This window comes from Aptenodytes forsteri, unplaced genomic scaffold (assembly GCF_000699145.1).
Source record: "Aptenodytes forsteri isolate BGI_AS27 unplaced genomic scaffold, ASM69914v1 Scaffold50, whole genome shotgun sequence".
NCBI classification, from domain to species: Eukaryota; Metazoa; Chordata; class Aves; order Sphenisciformes; family Spheniscidae; genus Aptenodytes; species Aptenodytes forsteri.
This window is the reverse complement of record NW_008795126.1, coordinates 16,181-35,319: the sequence shown is the minus strand read 5'-3', so window position 1 is coordinate 35,319 and position 19,139 is coordinate 16,181. Positions and strand designations below refer to the sequence as shown.

The window sequence follows — 19,139 nt, the reverse complement described above, 5'->3', positions numbered from 1 at the left end:
GGAAAAATTTATTTACTGAAAGAGTGGTTAAACATTGGACCAGGCTGCCCAGGGAAGTGGTGGAGTCCCCATCCCTGGAGGTATTTAAAAGACGAGTAGATGAGGCGCTTAGGGACATGGTTTAGTGGGCATGGTGGTGTTGGGTTGACGGTTGGACTCGATGATCTTGGAGGTCTTTTCCAACCTTAATGATTCTATGATTCTATTAGTTGTTGGCTTTCACCTTTGTCACCTTGGACACTGCAGTGAAAAGCTTCTCGGCAGGTTTTATCCAGGTCTTGAGATGGATACTGCCTCTCTGCCCACCTGTGCCAGCAGAATATTCCCCCTGCATCTCCCAGAGCATGCAGACTGCGGTCCCTCGGGAAGGGACATCAGGCCAGGATGTAGTCTGGCGTTATTCCCAAGCACCCTCGCATGGTGTTCTCCTCGTCCTGTCTGCTGCTGTTTAGCCTGCTGCTTGATACAAGGTTTGTAGGCTGTTCCCGACCTTCTTTTTCTTCCTGCTTTGCACTTAGTTGCTTTGAAGATACTCTAGAGGTCAAGATGGCTTCAAAATGAGTTTGTACTGCATCTGCTAGAACGAGAGCTTGACCCCGGCTACGACTATTTAGTATTATCAGAGTATAAATTATAGGTCCAGTCTATCTCAACCCCGTATTCAGAGTCATGGTCGTCTTCCCTGATGAGACACTCAGATATAGTTGTGGCTATAATATGGAAAACTAGACCAACCCACTGCAAATAACATGTGCTGTGTTAAATTGCGTGTGTTAGAGCAGCACTGGAAGGGGTGATGATGCTAGATGAAGATGCTGGTGAATAATGCTGAGCCATAACCCTGCTTGGGACTCTCTTACTAGGCAGTCAGCAGTTTTGTGTGCTAATACGTAAGCGTCCTCTTCTGAAGCTGGAATGAGATTTGTGAGAGAGGTGAACGTGAAAGAAGAGTTTCTGCTCCCATAAAACCCTGTATATACCAAGATAGGTGTGGGACAAATTGTAAAATTGCTGTAGTTCTATCAGCACAGATAGGGAAAGAGTAGGATATTGCACTGGACTTTAAAGTCGGCATATACAAGTTCTGGAGTTGGGGAAGAGGTGAGAGGCCGTAGGAGTTTTAACTCTGTTGAGACTGTTTTAATACTGCTGAGCAAGGAGGAGATGAGACTTCTTAGGGACTAGTGAAGCCCTCAAAAGGCAGAACAGGCTGCTAACGAAGAGCTTTAATTATCCTGTTGTCTGTTGAAAAAGCGTGGCAAGAAACACAGTCCATAGAATTGTTAGTAAACTTGGAGGTTGCTTTTTTTTTTATCTCAAAAGGTAGAGGAAGTTGCGTGGGGAGTGGTTGCTTCAGTCGTGTGACTAATGGGGTGGTACTGGCTGAACCCAACGATGGAAGGTGCCTTTCCTCCCCCAAATTCTCAGAGCGAGAGGGTTCATTATTTTGAGAAAAGGAATAAACGCATCATTGTACTGGTAATTTGATGAACGCAACAGACTTTGTAAACCTTTAAGCAAGCACAAACTTTGCCTAAAACTCGAGGGAGAAGGTTATGAGCAGGTAATGGAACAGTCGTGGGCAGGTGAGAGTAAGGGTGAGGAAAAATCGCAAGTTAAATCACCCATAGATAAGAGAGGTAATAAAGTCTAGGCCTGAAGAAACTCAGCCTGGAGTACTTAAGGAACTGTCCGATGCGGAAAAGTTAGCCCTGAATTATTTTCAGAGGGTTGTGGAGGAGAAGGGAAGCCCGGAGAACCAAAGAAAAAAGGGAAGCGCAACTAGAGCCCTTAAAAGGGAAGGGAGGAGATGGAGGTATCTAGCCTGACTCGTCACGTCTGCATGGTTATCAACAGCAGGAGAGCACGTTTGACGGTGTTTATAAGCACCTAGAGAATAATACGGTGATAAAACAGCCGTTATGAACTGCTTTATGCTCAGCTGATGACCTAACCGTCCCCTTTGTAAGGGTAAAAACAGATCAATGTGTCTTGGCTGTGGTAAGGCTTGTGACAGTCCCACGTGATGTTCTGATAAGGGAACTCTAGGAGAGTAATTCAGGCTGAATCTCTCCTCTTAGTGCCTGCTGGTTGTTTCCAGCAGTTTGCTGTGTCAAGACGGCATTTCAGATGCACGCTCAAAGTCTGTCCTTAGTCTAGCTCTGTTCAGTATTTTCATCGCACTGGGGGCTGCCTACCAGGTTTGGGTTGCTCCAGCTCTAGCTACGTGGCATAGGCACGGGAAGAACCCGGTTTCCCATTCCCTTCCCTCTTACATGTGCTTGTGTCTGCTCCTCGGAGGCCAAAAGCCAAAGCTGAAATTAGCTGGTCGATCACTGCTTGGTCAGTGCGACAAAGTAGTTCACAGAACTTGCAGGTACTGCTGTTTTGATGGGCTTGCAGTCACTGATTTACAAAATGATAGCTGTCCTAACACTTCGTCACCCCAAAATGATGCTGAATATCCTGCAGTGGAGGTTAAGAGCTAGAACTGGTACGAAGGATGAATTTCTGAGATCTTTTCCTGGCCCTGTGCTTCTATTAGCCTTACTATATAAAAAAAGTCCCAGCAACTTAACCCCTCTTGTTTTCCAGCCGTCAGCCTGAGCCACCAAAGAAGGAGAAGGAGGCAACCACAATTACCACCACTCAGTCGAAGAGAGCAGATGAATGGAAGGACCCCTGGCGCCGATCCAAGTCCCCCAAAAAGAAACTCGGTGTCTCTGTCTCTCCCAGCCGTGCACGTAGGCGCCGAAAAACCTCTGCTTCTTCAGCATCTGCTTCTGGCTCTTCGAGGTGAGTGAAGGCGAAGAGCGTGTCGCATCCGAGCCTTGTTAGTGTGTCAGGGAATGCGGCATGACTCTTTCTTGTCAGTGGAAGATGTTGAGATGTTTGGGAAAGCAGTTCAAGGCTTGCTGCTCAGTAACAGCTATGGACACTGGCATATAGGTAGCGAGATGGAAGCTAAAAGGGGGCACGTAACTGTGGGTGCTGTGATGCGATCTGTTGAAGACTAAGAAAAGACAGGTCCTTGGAAAAGTCACTCTTCAGGGAAATTAGACTTGGAAGCAGTCCAGATGATTAGTAGCTCGCCTAGATGAAAACTGACCTTAATGGGAGCAGAAGGAGCTGGGAGCTGTAAGAATTGGAGCCTCTTCACCCCAGGAGTGCTGGAGGAATGAGGTGAGCCCACTCCAGGAAGAGCGTGCTGATGCCACTGGGGAAAAACTGGGGTTGTGGAGGCTTGACAGAGCCCTAGAGGGCTGCAGTGGAGCTTAGAAACCAATGGGTGCGAGATAAAAAACACTTTTGAGAAAGAAGCGCCCTGAATCTAGGGGAGTTGAGGCATAAGCTGGATCCATTTTCTTTAAATGCTTGAACTTGAAGCTCCTGAAAAGAGGGGGAAAAAGTATCAGAGAGGAATGAGGAACACGCTGAATTGAAGATAGGGATCTAAAAACCAAAGACCTCCTGAAGTAGATAGCTTTTCTTGCTGGGATCACTGCACCTGAGATTTTTCTGTTTTCTCATACGCGTGTGACCCAACCTATCGGGGGATTGTCTGGTGAAAAGGCGTAAAATTCTGTGGAAGGAGTTCTCAAAAAGGGATGGAAGGTCATTAGCTAAAGGAGAGGAGGCCTATTCAAGGGCACAAAGCGGGTAGCAACAACGGGGTCCTCTCTAAAAGAAAAGGGGGGACCGAGGAGAGGCTGTAGTCCTAGCAGACCACCGGGGAGAAGGCAGGTAATTTTTGGAGGAGTGTTTGAGAACTTGGGAAGAAGGTACTGGAAGCAAGACCTTGGTCTCAGAGGACTTTTCAAGAGGTGCTGAATTTTAATACTTTTCTTTCAGGTCCTCTTCTCGTTCATCCACCTATTCTGGTTCAGGTTCCTCGCGCTCTCGTTCCAGATCATCTTCTTACAGCTCTTACTCTAGTCGCTCTTCAAGACACAGCTCTTTCTCAGGCAGCAGGTCCAGGTAACGGCTCCTTGGATTTGAAAGTAATGGTGTACTGTTTTCCAAACACTTGTTAACAGCTACTTTTGCTGCTACTTAAAAGCAAATAGCCAACTCTTGAAATAAAACATTCAAACCACTTTCCTGAGTGAGGGAAATAAGATAGACTGCAAGGCAGCCTGCCGGTTTGGTTGTTGAATGAAGCAGATATGTCAGCCACCCCCTCCTCTCCCCAGTACTCCCACCCATGAGTACCGTGCTGTCGTGGCTGGGCTGTTTGCCATGCCTGTGGTAGCCGAGCGGTTGTAGGAGCCTGGCTGAGATTAACGTTTCCATCATTTGCATTTTATGATTGGAAGAAGTTACTGGCATCTCTTTTCTATTGCGCTGGGATTTCTATTTAAAGAGGCAAATCACATTTCTTTATTAAAGCAGTTGTGTCTTGTGATAGTCCTGACACTTCAAAGTAGCAATTCAGTGTCCCATGCTGATTAAACAGAGGCATGTTTATTACTCTGCCACTTCCTTGCCCCTGCAGACAGTTTCCCGAGTCTGGAATATGAATAGTAGGAGAACTGGCTCCCTAGATAGGCACCTCTTCAGAGCTGAAATCACACAGAAACCCAGAGTGGATCACGCAGTTGATGGGAGTGCACAGTGTCACTTTTGGAGACGTGGTTTCTCCTAGGAAAGGCTCAGGTGGGAGTTGATCTCGACGCAAGCGCACACGTGTTTCTGGGGAGCAGGCTGACCTTCCCCCATCCGCCCCATTTCAGGCTTTTGTTCCTTGCAGGACAATGCCAGGCATAGGTGACGCACTTCGATTAGCGTGCCTCTCTCTGAAGGTAGGAGAGTGACGAACACCCAAGTGCCTAACAGTTCTTCAGAAAGCAAGTCGCCGAAGCGTCTGCCTTTCTGAAGTACTAGGCTGCAACAGGGGTACTTCCCGTCTTGACAGTGGGGTGAATCGCTTGAACGCCAGCATCTGGTGTGCTGTGCAAGTGGCTTGCCTCTTTGGTCAGTCCTGATCTTAGGAAACAGCTCTTGCCCTTTGATCTGTTGGCTGTGATATATTCTGCTTCATTTTTCTCCTTGTGTTCCAGAAATTGCAGATATCCAGTTAGATGTATTTTTTTTTTGTGTGTCTTTCTCCCAAGATTTTTTTTTTTTTTACTGCTGTTTAAAGGATTGTGGACTGCACTAGGAGATACATAAAGCGAGTTGAAACAGATCATGCTGAACTTGCAAGTCAAAATCCTACTTACTTTCTTGTAGACATACTCTCCCTAAGGAGAGAATACAGGGAGTATGGAGAAAGCCTCAGGTGTTGGTGTGGAATACCTGAGAGAGTGCCTCTCTTGGAACCAACCCTACTTTTTCCTTTTGTTTTCTGTGTCTACCACTGGTCAGGTCACAGAAGTTGGTTTTGTTGAGCAGAACCCAAATATAAAACTGGGATAAGCTCAGACCCAAGGGGACTAGTTCCTGGGATGCGGTCACTAGCCGAAGGAGGGAGTGGTGGCTAAATGGACTGGAAGCCAGGAAAGCCCTTCTGCAGCCCCAGAGGCTGAGCTGAGTGGTGTGTCCTTCCGTTCTAGGTCACGGTCCTTCTCATCTTCGCCCTCTCCTTCTCCAACACCGTCTCCGCACAAGCCGCTTGCGAAGGCTAAAGGGGAGTTATTACCACCTGCTGGTAAAGGGTAAGGCTCCATCTCTGTTTTCATAACACGGTGCAGGAGAGGCTCCAAACAGTAGCCTAATTCCTGAGTCAGACCCTTCTGACCTGGTTGACAGTTTAAGGAAGAAATGGAAGATGCAAAATATGACCTGCATAGAAGAGTGCTTAGCTTTGCGTATTTAATTAAATGATGACACTTTCACTTACTAAATCCAAGTTAAACTGTACAGGTGTCCTTAAGTATTTCATAGAATCATTTAGGTTGGAAAAGACCCTTAAGATCGAGTCCAAGTGTTAACCTAACACTACCAAGTCCACCACTAAACCATGTCCCTAAGTGCCACGTCAAGGCCCCTGTCGTGTACACGAGTGTTTTAAACACGTGCATAATTTACTATTTAAACATTCTGTGTTTGCAGATATGTTTATACAGGAGCTATAAGAAAGTTTAATTCATTCCTCTACTGTAGCTTTAGTTAATGCACAGCCTTAGAATAAAGAAATGGTTCAGCCTCCTCTACTCTTAATATTGGAGACAAATTGAAACAGTACTATAGCTATGAAACTGTTGGTTCAGCAGATTATGCCAGCGCTCCTGCTCTTTTAAATGCTTGAAGTTGCTATTTCACAAACTCCTGTAATACATAGTAAATTACGGATACGTTGGAGGGTGACACAACACCGTAGTGATGTCACCTTTTTTAAGGTGACCTGCAAATAAATTACACCATGGGAATCCCCCTGAATTCTCCGGAATATGGGACAATCCCCTTTGCCACACTTCTTGTGCCTTATTGACCTGCTTTTTTTTTTTGCCTTTTTTTTTTTTCCCTCTTCTCAACTCAGAGGGTTCAGCCCTTTAAGGACACGCTCTCCGCCTGCAGCGATCTCTTTACACCCTTCTAGTGCACATTGCAGTGCTGGTTTGGTAACACTTGACACCAGCCAGCAGCCTGCACTAGCGCTAGCACGGGGATTGTTTTCGCTGTATAACAACTCATGCAGCTAATCCTGTGTTCTGCAAGGGGTGAATACAGATATTCTTAAGCACAACTCTTAAGAGTTGGAATTAACAGTCTCTATTTTTGTACGCAGACAGCCACCTCCTCCCCAGTTAATAGTAAGCGTGACATCAGTGCTGGGGATGTTGAGCAGTAGCCAGCTATTAGAGCAGAGGTTGGAGTGCTCTGAGCCCAGAAGTGAGCAGCGCTGAAGAGCCAAAGCGATCCCAGTCTCGCCTAGTGGGTGCTAGATAAAGTCACAAAAACGTTGCGTAGCGGTGCTCTGCGATGGTGTTAGCCCGTCAAGTGTTCGGCAGGGTAACGCGAGCCAAGGGACGGGTCCAAGGGACATTTGCACGCGCGGGCTCTCTTGCACCCTGCTAATCCATGTGATGGAGTGAAAAAGAGCATTTTTGCATAAACTGTGTGCATTTGATTCTGAAGCCTGACTGGCAGATTTTAAGTAGGTGGATGTGTTTTGGATAAAAATGCACAGAATCAAACGGGTAAGAAACAGCGATTCCACGCAGCCTACTTCGTTGGTTAATTTACAAGTCGAATGTCTCCAAAATTGGTTGTTGTATAGTAACTTGTCTCTGAAAAGGTGACTTGATTTAGAACGTGGGAAACAGATCCCTTTAGGGGAATCCGTGTTGTTTGAGCGTGTTTTGGTGTAATAGCCAAGTGTCTGTAGCTACGGTAATCGTATCTATGTAATATTTAGTCAACGACAAACATGAATGCATTTCATCGCTTGTGAGAATGTCTGTGTTCCGCATCTACCGAGTTTGATCAAGCACATGAAAATTTTAATTTTTGTAGTGAAAAATCTGTGAAGAAACTAGGTGCCCTTCCAGTCCCTCAGCCACTCACTAAAATTACAACAGCTGCACCGGAGCCAGCCAAACCAGGGGATAATCGAGAAGCAAGAAGGAAGGAACGTCAGACAAGGACTCCACCCAGGAGGTAAGAAAGCTGTGGGGTGGAGTGAGGCTCGGTCTCCTGGAAGATAGAGCAAAATCCTGGGTTTCTCTCGGGAGTACCAACTACAAGGGCTCTCCAGTATTAAAGGAGAAATCTGTTTCCTGGGGCAGGAGGGAAACGGGAAGAGGGGGAAGGAGTTGGGGGGGAATGCTAGTGACTTGCCACGGCAAGTGGCTCCTGCCTCTGAAGGCTGGTTGGGGGATGAAGTAGGTGGAACACATGAAACGTGTCAAAAGGCAGGGTCTGCAGTGCAAAAAAAGACGTGTTTGAGAGCTGCTGGTTGCGGAGGCCGTGCAGCAAGGAGGCAGAGGTGCGTTTTGTCCAGAGAGCGGATCTGACGTGTTGGAGGGTCGAGGTGTGTGGTGATGGGTTTGGACCCTGTTTACTCTAAACACGTGCCAGTATGGAGGGAGTATTTCTGTGTGGTCCCAGGAGCTGGTTTGTCAGCATCCAGCAGTACCACTGGAGGAGAGGAGGAAAAACTCCGCTACTTTCGCTGTCCCCAGTACACAACTTGCTGGCTCCCCTGCTCTACTTTCTCTTCCTGGCGTCATCCTGTGTGACTAGTTTGAACGTTTCGAGTGACTTGTTCTGTCTGTCCTAACTGTTTTTGTTTCCTCCCTTCGCATTTGAAATGAGAGGCTTCTGACGGTTTTCAAACAAGGAGCATTTGTCTGTATTTAAATATGTTTATCAGGCTTAATCCATTGTACTGTATTTAAAAACGTTACAGGATAAATGCAGGTAGCCTTGCTTGCTCTTGGGGGGACATGGAGGCAGCTAAGCACAGCTGAAACTCATCCTGCATCCTTCTTAGGTTAGAAGTTTTGAAATAGCAGTACGGTAACTATGTGTCTGGCCTGTGGAAGCAGTAGTTTGGTGCCTAAGAAACGTATTTACTAGAAATGTCTGCTTTATGAGCACACAAGGAGACTGAGAATATTTTATGCTTGCAGTAAGGCATATGTGGTTTTCTCGGATCATTGAATGATGCTTTTTGTCAGTGTGTTTTGAAGATGGCTGTAAGCCTGTTTTCCGTTCAGGTTTTCAGAAGCATCCTGAGTCAATTCTTAATTTTGCAAGGGATTACATCTCCTGTTTCTTCCCAGTAGCTAAAGAAAAGGCCTGGGCTGAGCAGTTATGTCTCCATAGGTGAAAACTGATCATGACAGTTTCTTTTCCCCAGAAACTCCATCAGTTCTAATTTCCATTTCACTTTAACTAGTTAATAACAATCTTGGATGTCTTTAGCCACCTTCCCTTATTCTTTATTCCAATCTTGGGGTTTGGGGGTTTTTTTTATGCTTATACCCACACAAACCCCACTGCCCTACACTCTCCCTGCCATGCAAATGACAAAACAGATCTATTTATTTTAGTACTGGTGTGTTAGTCACAAAAAATGTGTATGATTATTTGTATAGCCTGAAATACAAGGTAGTCCCACTGTGTTACGCAGTTAGCAATTTTTCTTTGCGGGAAGCATTTGCTTCTGGTATCACTACAGGTTTAAGGTGCTTTAGCTCATTCTTTGCCTGACTTTCATTAGCATTATTCAGTCTTGCATAAAACATCTACTGTGCAGAACACAGATGCTTCCTCAGGACTGGGAACGCAAGGTTGAGAAGAACATCTGAAACATTTGCAAAGCACCAGTCTTGCATACAGTACGGGACAACAGCATCATGCTCGAACTGTCCCTAAACAGTTTCTTCTAACCCCGTTTCACGGCGGAGCGCAGCGAGGTGAGGATGTCGTTTGCTGTCTTGCAGGCGGACTATCAGCGGCAGCATCAGTGGCAGTGCCAGCAGCTACAGCGGTTCCAGTTCCCGATCTAGGTCCTTGTCTCGGTCTCTCTCCAGATCTCATTCTAGATCATCGTCTGCCTCAGTCTCCCACTCCCCGTCTGGGTCCAGGAAATCCAGGTACAGCCTCGACCCTTCGTAACCTTTGTTGAAGTAGGAGGAGGTTATAACTATTCTTAACCGTTGTGGTTTCTTGCAGCTAAAACTCTCTCTAGCTTCAAGTGTGAGAAGCTATAGGTAATTAGGATGTGAAACAAGATTGTTTCTTTGTGTGGTGTTACGAATCCTGAGTCCTGAATCGTGACAGTAGTACAATGCTGGTAGTGTCCTTGTGGCTTATTCAAGGAGACAATCTGTTATGTGTGCCGAACTGCCCGTTTTTACCTAAGTTATGACCAAAGCATCTCCTCATGGCCAGGGTGATCCCACATCCTAATTTATTTACAAGGTAACAGTTTTAGGCTACGGAGCTTTGCTCTTGTAAACCTCTACTACCTCTGGTTACTGAATGTCCTTAGGGAAGATGCTTGGCCTGTCAGGAGAGGGTAGGTCCTTTTGCTTCGGTAGGTATTTTTACTTTGCTGGTAAAGTTGCACGGCCAGTTCCCTTTGTCTTTATTCCCAAGTGAATAGTTATATGGCTGTTAGTCTGCGGGATTTGGAAACAGCTAACTCCCTCCAGTAAAGAGTCATGAAATAAACCTCTTTCAAGTCCTTTGTTCTGTTTTTTTGCATCTGTTCGCACACAGGAATCCCTGAAACCTCACAAGCAGCCCTGAAACACGACGCTTCCCTGTGAAACAGATTTAGAAGTAGACCAATAGTGTAAAACTAGTGGATTAAGTAGGACTTGGCTCTGATCAGCGTTAATTCACATAGCTGAACTCTGTGAAACTCCAAGGTTCAACATCCGCATTATTTTACGGAAATACAAACTTGTTTACTACATGCTTGTCGCATTCATCAGATCAGGCAGGGGTGATGCAAGAGGTTCAGAGAGCGCTCAGGCACGCTGGCTCTGCACTGCCCTGCCGTACGGGGCTTGAGAGGAGAAGATGGGGAAAACTTAATGCAGGTGTTGTGTGGCACCGGGGCCGTGCTTGCTGCTTTTACAGGTGTGTGGAAAAGGAGGAAACATAAGAAATACAGTCTGTGCCCAAACCAGATTTGCTGTCACAACCTTGTAGCCCAGAGCTTTCCTGGAGAAGGAGTTTATGGCTCATCCGGTCGCCATTGCAGCAGTCGATGAGGCCTCTCAGAACTCGCCTCTGTCAGGATACCAGCGGGTGGCAACTTTGCAGCTTGTTCCAGGGCTTGTCTGCGCTGCGGCTGCCGCAGCCGGTCAGTCACAGGCAAGCCAGCTTCCAGTGAGTGAGCTTGGACGTTGCTGGCAGAGCAGTCGCTGGAGCGCAAAAGTCGGTGTGGCCTGCAGAACCTGCTGGAGAGGCTGCCTAAATATTCATGTAGTTAGCGTACGCCTGGTCCCGCGTGGCAGTGGCTGCGGTGCCAGCCGGCCCCCAGCTAGCTGGGATTTTTGGAGCTGCTTCGGTATAGTGATGCTGCAGTGGTGGTGTGCCCCTGAAGGGGAGTCTGATGCATAGCACTGTATTTTTGTCTGATACGTTTCTAAGTAGAAAGTCATCCTTAATATACTGATTGCCTGACGTTTTTAATGTTGTGAATCCATTAGAAGATAGCCATCTTACAGGCACTATTAGAAGGTAGCCAGCCATATGATAGGCATCTTCCCTGTCATTATCAGTCGTGACAGTACGTGCATCCTCAAAACAGGCAGCTGGGCTCTCCTGTACCCTGGGGAGCTGGGCAGGAGCTGTGGGCTTTGGGACTCCAGGGCTTTTAAAGCCTCCATGAATAAATGTGTGCCAAACAACAAAAACATTGCCAGGGAACTCTTGACCTGAGCCATAACACTGGCCTGTACATGATAGCGCACACGCTGCTCTCACTTTTTGTTTACCTGGGGAAACAGTGACCTGTTTACATGTTGCCTTAATCCTGTTTATAAATAAACAGTACTTTCTAGACTTGCATCTAACATGTTTGGGATTTTTCATATCGTCTGCACCCCAGGAGACACGGCCTTTGTCTCTTCCTGGTTATTGCCTGCCTTAGCAGCTTTCTGACATCTCAGCCATGCAGGGCAATCAAAACAAAGGTGTCTGTCTCATCGCTGCCTGGTTCTTGTTGCATTCGTGACTGTAACGGGCTGTTGGCTCTTTCCAGGTCCCTGAGCGTGAGCAGCGTTTCTTCTGTCTCTAGTGCCTCCTCTAGCAGCAGCTCTGTACGCAGCGCCGACTCCGAAGACATGTACGCGGACTTGGCCAGTCCTGTTTCCTCAGCCAGCTCCCGGTCCCCAACCCCAGCGCAGCAGAAGAAAGGTAGAGGTACCTGGTTTGGTATTTTCTTCTCCAAGGGGTCCTGGGAAAAGAAGGGGGGAGCAGAGATCTGTGGGCTCCAGGAAAATTGTTGAGCAGAGGCAGACGCTTGTGGCTGGCGTAGACTAGGGGAGCCCAGAGGCTTCGCCTGAGGAGGGTGGGACCGTGGAGAAGAGAGGCTGTGGAGCAAATACACATTTGCGTACTTCCACCCATGTGTCTCTGGCTGTAAAGATGCCTTTTCCTGCCTGGGAGTTCTGCCTGATGCCCCCTCTCTTACCTCGTTCTCTTTCACCCTTGCGAGGTGATGCTAAATCTTCTGGAAAACTCCAGTATCACGTCGCTCCTCCTCTGTTCTTTTAGACCGTAGCAGAGTTGGCGGCAAGAGCCTTTTGTTCTTTGTCTTTTATGTTAAGTGTCCTCTCTGCGGAAACTCTGGTTTCCTGAATCTTTTAACCTTGGGGCCACGTGCTGTGCTAACTGGTGTGGGCTTTTTCGGTCCCTGGAGCAGCATCCTCCTGCCCTGCCCTCCAAAGGGAGGGCAGGCGAAAGGAATCGGTCGCAAATCACTACATCTGCTCTCTGGTTTCAACAGGAAAGTCAAAAAAAGAAGATAGCGCTAAAGAGGAGAAGCGGAAACGGGACGTGCCTGCTCAGCTCCTGAAATCGGCCAAGCCCACCCAGGGGAGCAAATCTCAGCAGCTCCTCCAGACCCAGCAGCCCTCAGCCCCCCAGTCTCAGCAAGGGGGCTTCAGCGCTCACAAAGAGATCAAACTGACGCTCTTGAATAAGGTGAGAGGTGGGGTGGGTGCGATTCCCTCCGCACGGGGCGGGTCCGAGGGGCGGATGGGACGGATACTGGGGCTCAGGGCTGGCGGAAGGGGAGCTCCAGGCTCCGTGCTGTCGGGATGAGCTCAGCCGGGTAGGTCTGCAGCTGGGATTGAAGGGCGGCAGACAGAACCAGTCTGACAGCACACACCCTGTGGTGGCTTGAGTTTGGGGCTGTGTTGGCGGCTCCCCTGGGGCACATTCCTGCTGCAGCTTCAAGGGCTCTTCCCCGCTTTCTCGAAGGCTGCAGCCGGAGCACCGAGGTGAAGGCGTGCACGGCGCAGTCCCACATGCGCTGGGGCCTTGCCCACTGAAAGCATGCTCCCCGCACGCTTCCGAGCAAGCTCTCCTCCCACTGCCTGCTCTGGAGCGAACTGCTGACGAGTCACTAACTGAGTCAGGAGGTAAAAGTGGTGATTGCCTCGCCTCTCTGGGGTGCCTGCCACACCAGCCGTGCTTTCCACGGGGAGCCTGGCTCTTTCCCCTTTACGACTGAGCCTGATGCCCCAGTTCGGTGCCTTTGGCTGAGATTGCAATCCAGATCGTGTGGGAGAGTTCAGCCTCGTGGGGTTTTGTGCCGGAGCAGGGTGTTGGCCCCAGTCACGTGGGTAGGTTCCTGTTTTTGAAGCATTAATGTTTTTTTCTGACAGTCCAAATTCCCCATTGCAGTCTGAGGCCGCAGTTTTCTCTACTTCCCTGTGCTATGACGTGAGGCGCCTTTATCAAGTCTGTGAAGCATGCTCCGTGGGGAGGAGTATGCAATTACACATAACTACCATCTGGCACGGTCGGATCCTGGAAGAAGGCACGGCTCCACATGCCTCCTTGACATTTGCTATCCTTGGTGCTGCCGAAAAAAACCCTCTACAAAATGCTGCTATTTTCCTGTTTCTGGCAATTATGAAAATAGCCCGTAAAACACAGTGCAGCGTTAGCCCCAGTGCCGGAGGATGTTGCTGTTTGCTTACGGTGGTAGGGGAATTACACGGTGCCAGTGATGGTTGGGACTGGTATGCACAAAGAGTTTAACAGGAGACGTGCTTGCGTGAGCGAGCCAGCGTATCACGGGCGCCCGTCACAGGAAATAGCTCTGCCTGCTTCCCTCCCCAGAGGGAAGTGGCTGCTCAGCTCCGTTGTCTGTTTTAATTCCATTTCAGGCAGCTGACAAAGGAAGTAGGAAGAGATACGAGCCAGCAGACAAAGACAGGCCGACCTCTCCTCCAGCCAAACGGGCGAACCTGTCACCTGACAGAGGTGAGACATCAGCCGTCCCAGGGACTCCTGGCCTGGCTGGGTTCCTGCTCTGCCGCTCGAGGCGGCGCTCCAGCGACAAATGTCCCGTGAAAGTCTCTGCTGCAAGAGTCCACTCGCTGGAGAGGTTAATTGCAGGCATGTGTCCTTCAGAGCGTGCGATTGTCACCAGATAATGCGGGCGTATTAGCTGTCCTGCTGCAAAAACACGGTGGAGGTGAGACGCTCCGGTTTGTGAAGTAAGCGAGGTGAGGTCAGCCCTGGGCAGGCCGAACCCGGCCTTGCCTAGCTGTCTTGTGGTGCACGTTGTGAGTACCTTGGCTCCACTATGTCTGTGTAAGTCCACTGCAAAAAAAAAAAAAAAAGCCCTGGCTCTGAAGACGCAGCGTGCTCATCTCCGCTGTAGATACGCATCCGTCCCATAGCGGCCTCCTGTTCTCTAGTAACGTCGTTGGATGTGGCTGTGGAAGTCATAGGGTTTTCCCTTACTGTATCCCGGGGTCTCCTCTGCCTTGTGTTTCAGTGCATCGCAATGGATCTTAGTTCTCCTGATAGAAAGGTTTGTGGCAGTGCTTAGAAAGGGCACACGGGCTGCCAAGGCTCTGGGATGGATGCAATAATTGGCTAGATCACCCGTCCTGCGAAATGAGACGATTTCCCCACTTGTGTGTGGCACAATCTGATCTGCCCGGTATGTTTAGAAAGACACGGGCTTTCCAAGTGTTCTCCTGTGTCTGAATCCTCAGCAGCAGTATGAGCACCTCAGAAAACAGAGCTGGCACGCTGCATCGAGAGGGACCTAAATGCCACACTCCAGCCTCTGCTGTCGCTGCTGAAAAACAAAGAGGGGGAGTCGTCAGCCAGAGGTGCTTGGTTTTGACGTACAAGCCAGCATTGACACGTGATGTTGTTTTCCCTGTTGTCTCGGCTGTAGGTGTATCTTGTTGACTCTGGGTGCCAGCCAGAAAAAATTTCTGTGCTAATAGCCTGGTTGCATTCAACTCCTGCAAAGACAGCATGGAAGGGACTGGGTGAGGTTGAAGTTCACTAGGATCTAGTTCACAACTACTGCTGAGCTGCAGACAAATGAATGGGCCGACCTAGCAAACTGTGCTGATTTTGTAGATACATAGATGTAGATGTAATTATATACTTTATTTGTTGTCTGTACGTTATAAAGCATTTTTAAGCAGTGGCAAATGGGACACAAGCCCTGAAGGCAACTCAGCCTGACCTCCCAGTGGCAAGCGTACCCTTGACTGAATTGGGACTGAGCAAGGGGCACCCTCCGGCGTGCAGCTTGCGCTCCAGTGTCGCAGCGCAAAGCTGGTCGGTGTTTGTGCCCCGAGTCTCGCTTCCCTGTTCTGTAGCCTTGCACGCGATCAGATCTGCAGTGTCTGCAGCCTTGTCTTTCCCATGGTGTCAGTCCTCAGGAGCAGAGGGCTGCCCTAACACACGCAGGCGGCTGCTGCTCCAAGGAACTGAGTGCCTTTGCTCTCTGGAGTGCTACTGAAAGTTGAGATCAGCAGCCGCCAGCGTTACTGTCCCGGTGCAGTATAGCAGGGCGTGCTGCTCGGCTCGTCCCCGGGGCTCACGGGCAGCCCTGCGGGCACACAGGCTGCCTTCCAGCTATAGTTGCCTCTCTGTGCGCTGGGATAACAGCGGTTGGGAAACCCGCTGCAGGAAAGCTGGATAATGCTGTTGCAGGACCCCAGCGGGCTTCCCGCCACCGGCGAGTCCCCACAGCAGCTTTGCTCCGGCAGGGCACGATGGTTCAGTCTGTGCTGAATAAACACGGGGGTGAAGCTGCCCGTGCATTTGCCCCAGCTGGCTCCGAAAGCGGCAGAGCTGCACTCGCACAGTGCTCTTTAAGCAAATACACCCTGTTATCTGGCCAGCACGGAGCCAGCTCAGGTGCCGCTGTGCCCATTGCGCACAAACCGAATGATCTGCCAGGGGATAATGGGGCACTGACTCGGTCCGCGAGGGCCGGCCCTGCCCCGCAGGTTTGCAAGCAAAGCACGGCCTAAAAGTGCAGCGGAGGAGCCTTGTTCCAGCAGCCGGAGGGTGAGGAGAGGGCCAGTGCAGCTCCCCGCAGGTGATGTTTTGTACAGCTGACCATGGGGCACAGCCTCAACCAGCTTTTCTGCTCCCCCTGAAGGCAGGGTGCACAACAGAAGGTTCCTTTTCTGGCTGCTGCTGGACTTGGCTTTTTGCTGGCAAGATCTGGTCGGTCTGAAGAGAGCATCCTTACACTGCTGAGATGGTACGGTAGGCAGGGTAGCGACCCGTACCTTGGAGATGAGCGAGAACGTCTCACCTTTTCTTCTCCCGATAGGCTCTCGCGACAGGAAGGCGACCGGGAGACTCTCTTCACCCAAGCAAGAGCGACAGAGGGGCCAGAACCCGAAACCTTCTCCCGCGCAGACAGACAGGTCAGTGCCTGCTTGTTCTCCGGGGTCTCTTGTGGGCCAGGCTGGGGCTCACACTTCTCCAGTGGTTCAGTCCCTCCTCTCGGAGCAGCTCTGAGGCCGTAGTTTCCAGTTGTCATGGAGGCACAGCGAGAGGAAGGACGCGAAGCTCCCTGGGCGGGAGCCAGAAGTGCTCAGGGGTTCATGCGGAAGCCACCGGCTAAGCCGTTCCAGCTCAGAAACGAGCAGGAGCCTGGGGGTTTTCCTGAGGTCAGTCCCAGGAAGAGGAGCCAACTGGGTTAGGTGCAAGCTCAGTCATGCCAGGGCCTCTGCTTCTCGCTAGCGCTGCGTAGTGCTAATGAGAAAGAAAGTACAACCCCTTCACCCCGCTGCCGAGCTCCTCGTGGCATCTGGCTCGGGTGCCCGATTCCCTTTCTTCATAGCCTGGCATACGCTCAGCCGCTCGCTTTGCTGCTGTGAGATGTTAAAATGTGGCCCCTGCGTGAGACTGAATGGTGACTAGCCCCGGCTTTGCGCTTTTCCATCCCCTCTGGTGACAGGTGACCAGCTCACATCCGATTTCTTGGCAGCCTGCACCCGCTGTTCTGCTGGGAAAATCCCATTGCAGAACTGGATGCGTGGCTCCGGGGGCCTTGGGCTGTGCTCTGCTCGGAGCCCTTTGGCTAAAGGGTTGTGGAGCACCTTCCGCGGCACACCTAAAGCTTCCTCGGGCCTCCTTGCCCGTAGCCAGCCAGCGCCGCTTTGCATTTCTCTAGCGTCATCTCTCCGAGGATCTCTGTGAGCAAACGGACACAGCCCTCCCTGTCCCGCACCCCTGCGTTCGTTGGCCGGCAGGACTTGTGTCATCCCCTCTCCCCAGCCTGGGGCACGAGCGAGCCTCAATTTCTGTGTGTCAGAGTCTTCCCAAACCAAAACCTAGCCCCAGCTGCCACAGCCCTGTCCTCCTTCAGGCCCTGAGGTCCTATTTTCTAGCAGTGAAGAGGAACCTCAGCCTTTCCAGACTGGTGGTGTTGACCGCATCCTTGGTTCTTGACCCTCTTCTGCCTACTGCTGTTTGGTTTGGCAGCGTCGCGTGGTGGGTTCGATGTGCCCTGGCACGGGGGTGGTTAAGGACACACCGGGTTTCTCTGGGGCAGCCGAATGGTAGGTCTGTGTCCTGTTTTGAACTCCTCGGGGTTGTCTGGGTCATGCTTGCACAGCCCCGCTTCTCTTAAGCGTAGCACGAAAGGGTGCAAGCGGCATTAACAGAGGGGACGGTGACTCCCGCCGCCGCCGTCTGCCAGCAGGCTGGCAGCCGCAGTGGCGCGGGCTTTCCCGAATGGTCCAAGTCATTAGAAAGAGCCGGCCGAGGTTCAGACTGCGCCTTCGGTGCGTTACTGAGCTAGCAGCGCTGCAAGACCCTGGCAGGCTCGCGATGCCGCTCCGCTTCCCGGTTCTGTCATCCTTGTCCCCACTGTAAGGGGAAGTGGTGGCCTGCCGTGGGAAGAGCCGCAGGCCGCTTGCCTCCAGCCCCGGTCGCAGCCCGATCCAGGAGAAGCCGCGGGGACCGGTGGCTCCTGTCCTCCCCGTGCAGGGCCGGCCAGGCTCCCCGCGTGCAGGGGAGGGGAGCGTTCCCCCGGCTTTGCTTTGCTCCCCCAGCAACGGCTTCGGGCTGCAGCAAAGCAGCATCGGAGCAGAACTGGAGCGCAGCGCTGGGTGTTTGCGAGCTCCCCGCAACTGCCGGATCCGCACCACAAGACCCAGCGGCATCGCAGGGCGCAGGGGCTGTCAGGATTTGAGACCGTGGGGGTTCTCCAGGGCTGCCCTGCGTTTACCCATGATGCTCTCCCCTCTTTGCTTGTATGGCTGTCAACTCCCTTGCACATGTGCATCCCCCAGCGGGCGGCTCACAACAGCCGGCACGGCCCTTGGGGGTTGCTGTTGTGGCAGCCGTGGTGCCGAGTTTAAATTTTGGATCCCCCCGGAGGAGCTGATCTTCTACTGTTTCAGCCGGTTTTCCAACCCCAGGCCTTGCGTCTTGAACCTGTTTTCTTCCACCGGCGCTTAGAGCGACGCTTTCTGCCGGAGCAGATGCCGAAGGGGTGTGTTTCCAGCGCGGCGTGCTGCCGGCGAGCACCCTCTCACCACCCTCTCCTCTCTCTCCCTGCCAGGAAACGCCAGCTCTCGCCTCAGTCCAAGAGCTCCAGCAAAGTCACGAGCATACCGGGCAAAGCATCCGAGCCGGGCCCCACGGGCGCCAAGGCGGGCAAGTCCAGCACCCTGTCACGACGGGAGGAGCTCCTGAAGCAGCTCAAGGCGGTGGAAGATGCCATCGCTCGCAAGCGGGCCAAAATCCCGGGGAAAGTATAGTGGGCCGTGCGCGGAGCGCCGCTCCGCCCCTTAGTGACTGTTCATGTTTTTATAAATAGTGTAAAAGCGGCCACTTTGGGATTTTGCAGTTCTGTCTTATTTTGGCTGCGATTCTTTTTTAAAAAAAAAAAACCACACAAAAAACAAAAAAACCCCAAAAAAACCCCAAAAAAAAAACATTGGAAGTTTTGTCAGCTGAGACGCCCGCGACGATTCGCTCCGGCTCCCGAAGGGCGAGCGGGGCCAGCCCCTGGCTCTGCCGGCGCCGGTTCCATGTAAATTATGCACAGAGGACTCCAGCCCCGTCGGATGCTCTCACTATTCCTCTCTTTCTCTCTGCCCTCTCCTCTTTGCTAGCCTTGAGTTGTATTCTCCTAGTTAGCCCTGCTGTGTGTTGAGTGTCTTCAGCAATGCAGTTCTATATACTGTGTAACGAGAGAGCCGAAAACTGCTGTGAAC

At 50.8% G+C, this 19,139-nt stretch overlaps 1 protein-coding gene across 3 annotated transcripts in view; it reads left to right on the top strand.

Annotated features, from left to right (window-relative positions):
• Positions 1–18,799, top strand: part of ZC3H18 (zinc finger CCCH-type containing 18) — a 41,212-nt gene extending 22,413 nt beyond the window's left edge. For 2 of the 3 annotated variants that reach the window (XM_009277266.1, XM_009277264.1), the window contains exons 8-17: positions 2,596–2,796; positions 3,853–3,978; positions 5,556–5,657; positions 7,459–7,602; positions 9,393–9,545; positions 11,669–11,829; positions 12,416–12,612; positions 13,806–13,902; positions 16,238–16,334; positions 18,482–18,799. In XM_009277266.1, coding sequence (XP_009275541.1) covers positions 2,596–2,796; positions 3,853–3,978; positions 5,556–5,657; positions 7,459–7,602; positions 9,393–9,545; positions 11,669–11,829; positions 12,416–12,612; positions 13,806–13,902; positions 16,238–16,334; positions 18,482–18,680 — 1,477 coding nt within the window. In that variant the 3' untranslated portion in view covers positions 18,681–18,799. The remainder of the gene's footprint in view (positions 1–2,595; positions 2,797–3,852; positions 3,979–5,555; positions 5,658–7,458; positions 7,603–9,392; positions 9,546–11,668; positions 11,830–12,415; positions 12,613–13,805; positions 13,903–16,237; positions 16,335–18,481) is intronic. The other variant, XM_009277265.1, reaches the window with a different exon arrangement.
• The last annotated feature ends 340 nt before the right edge of the window (positions 18,800–19,139 follow it).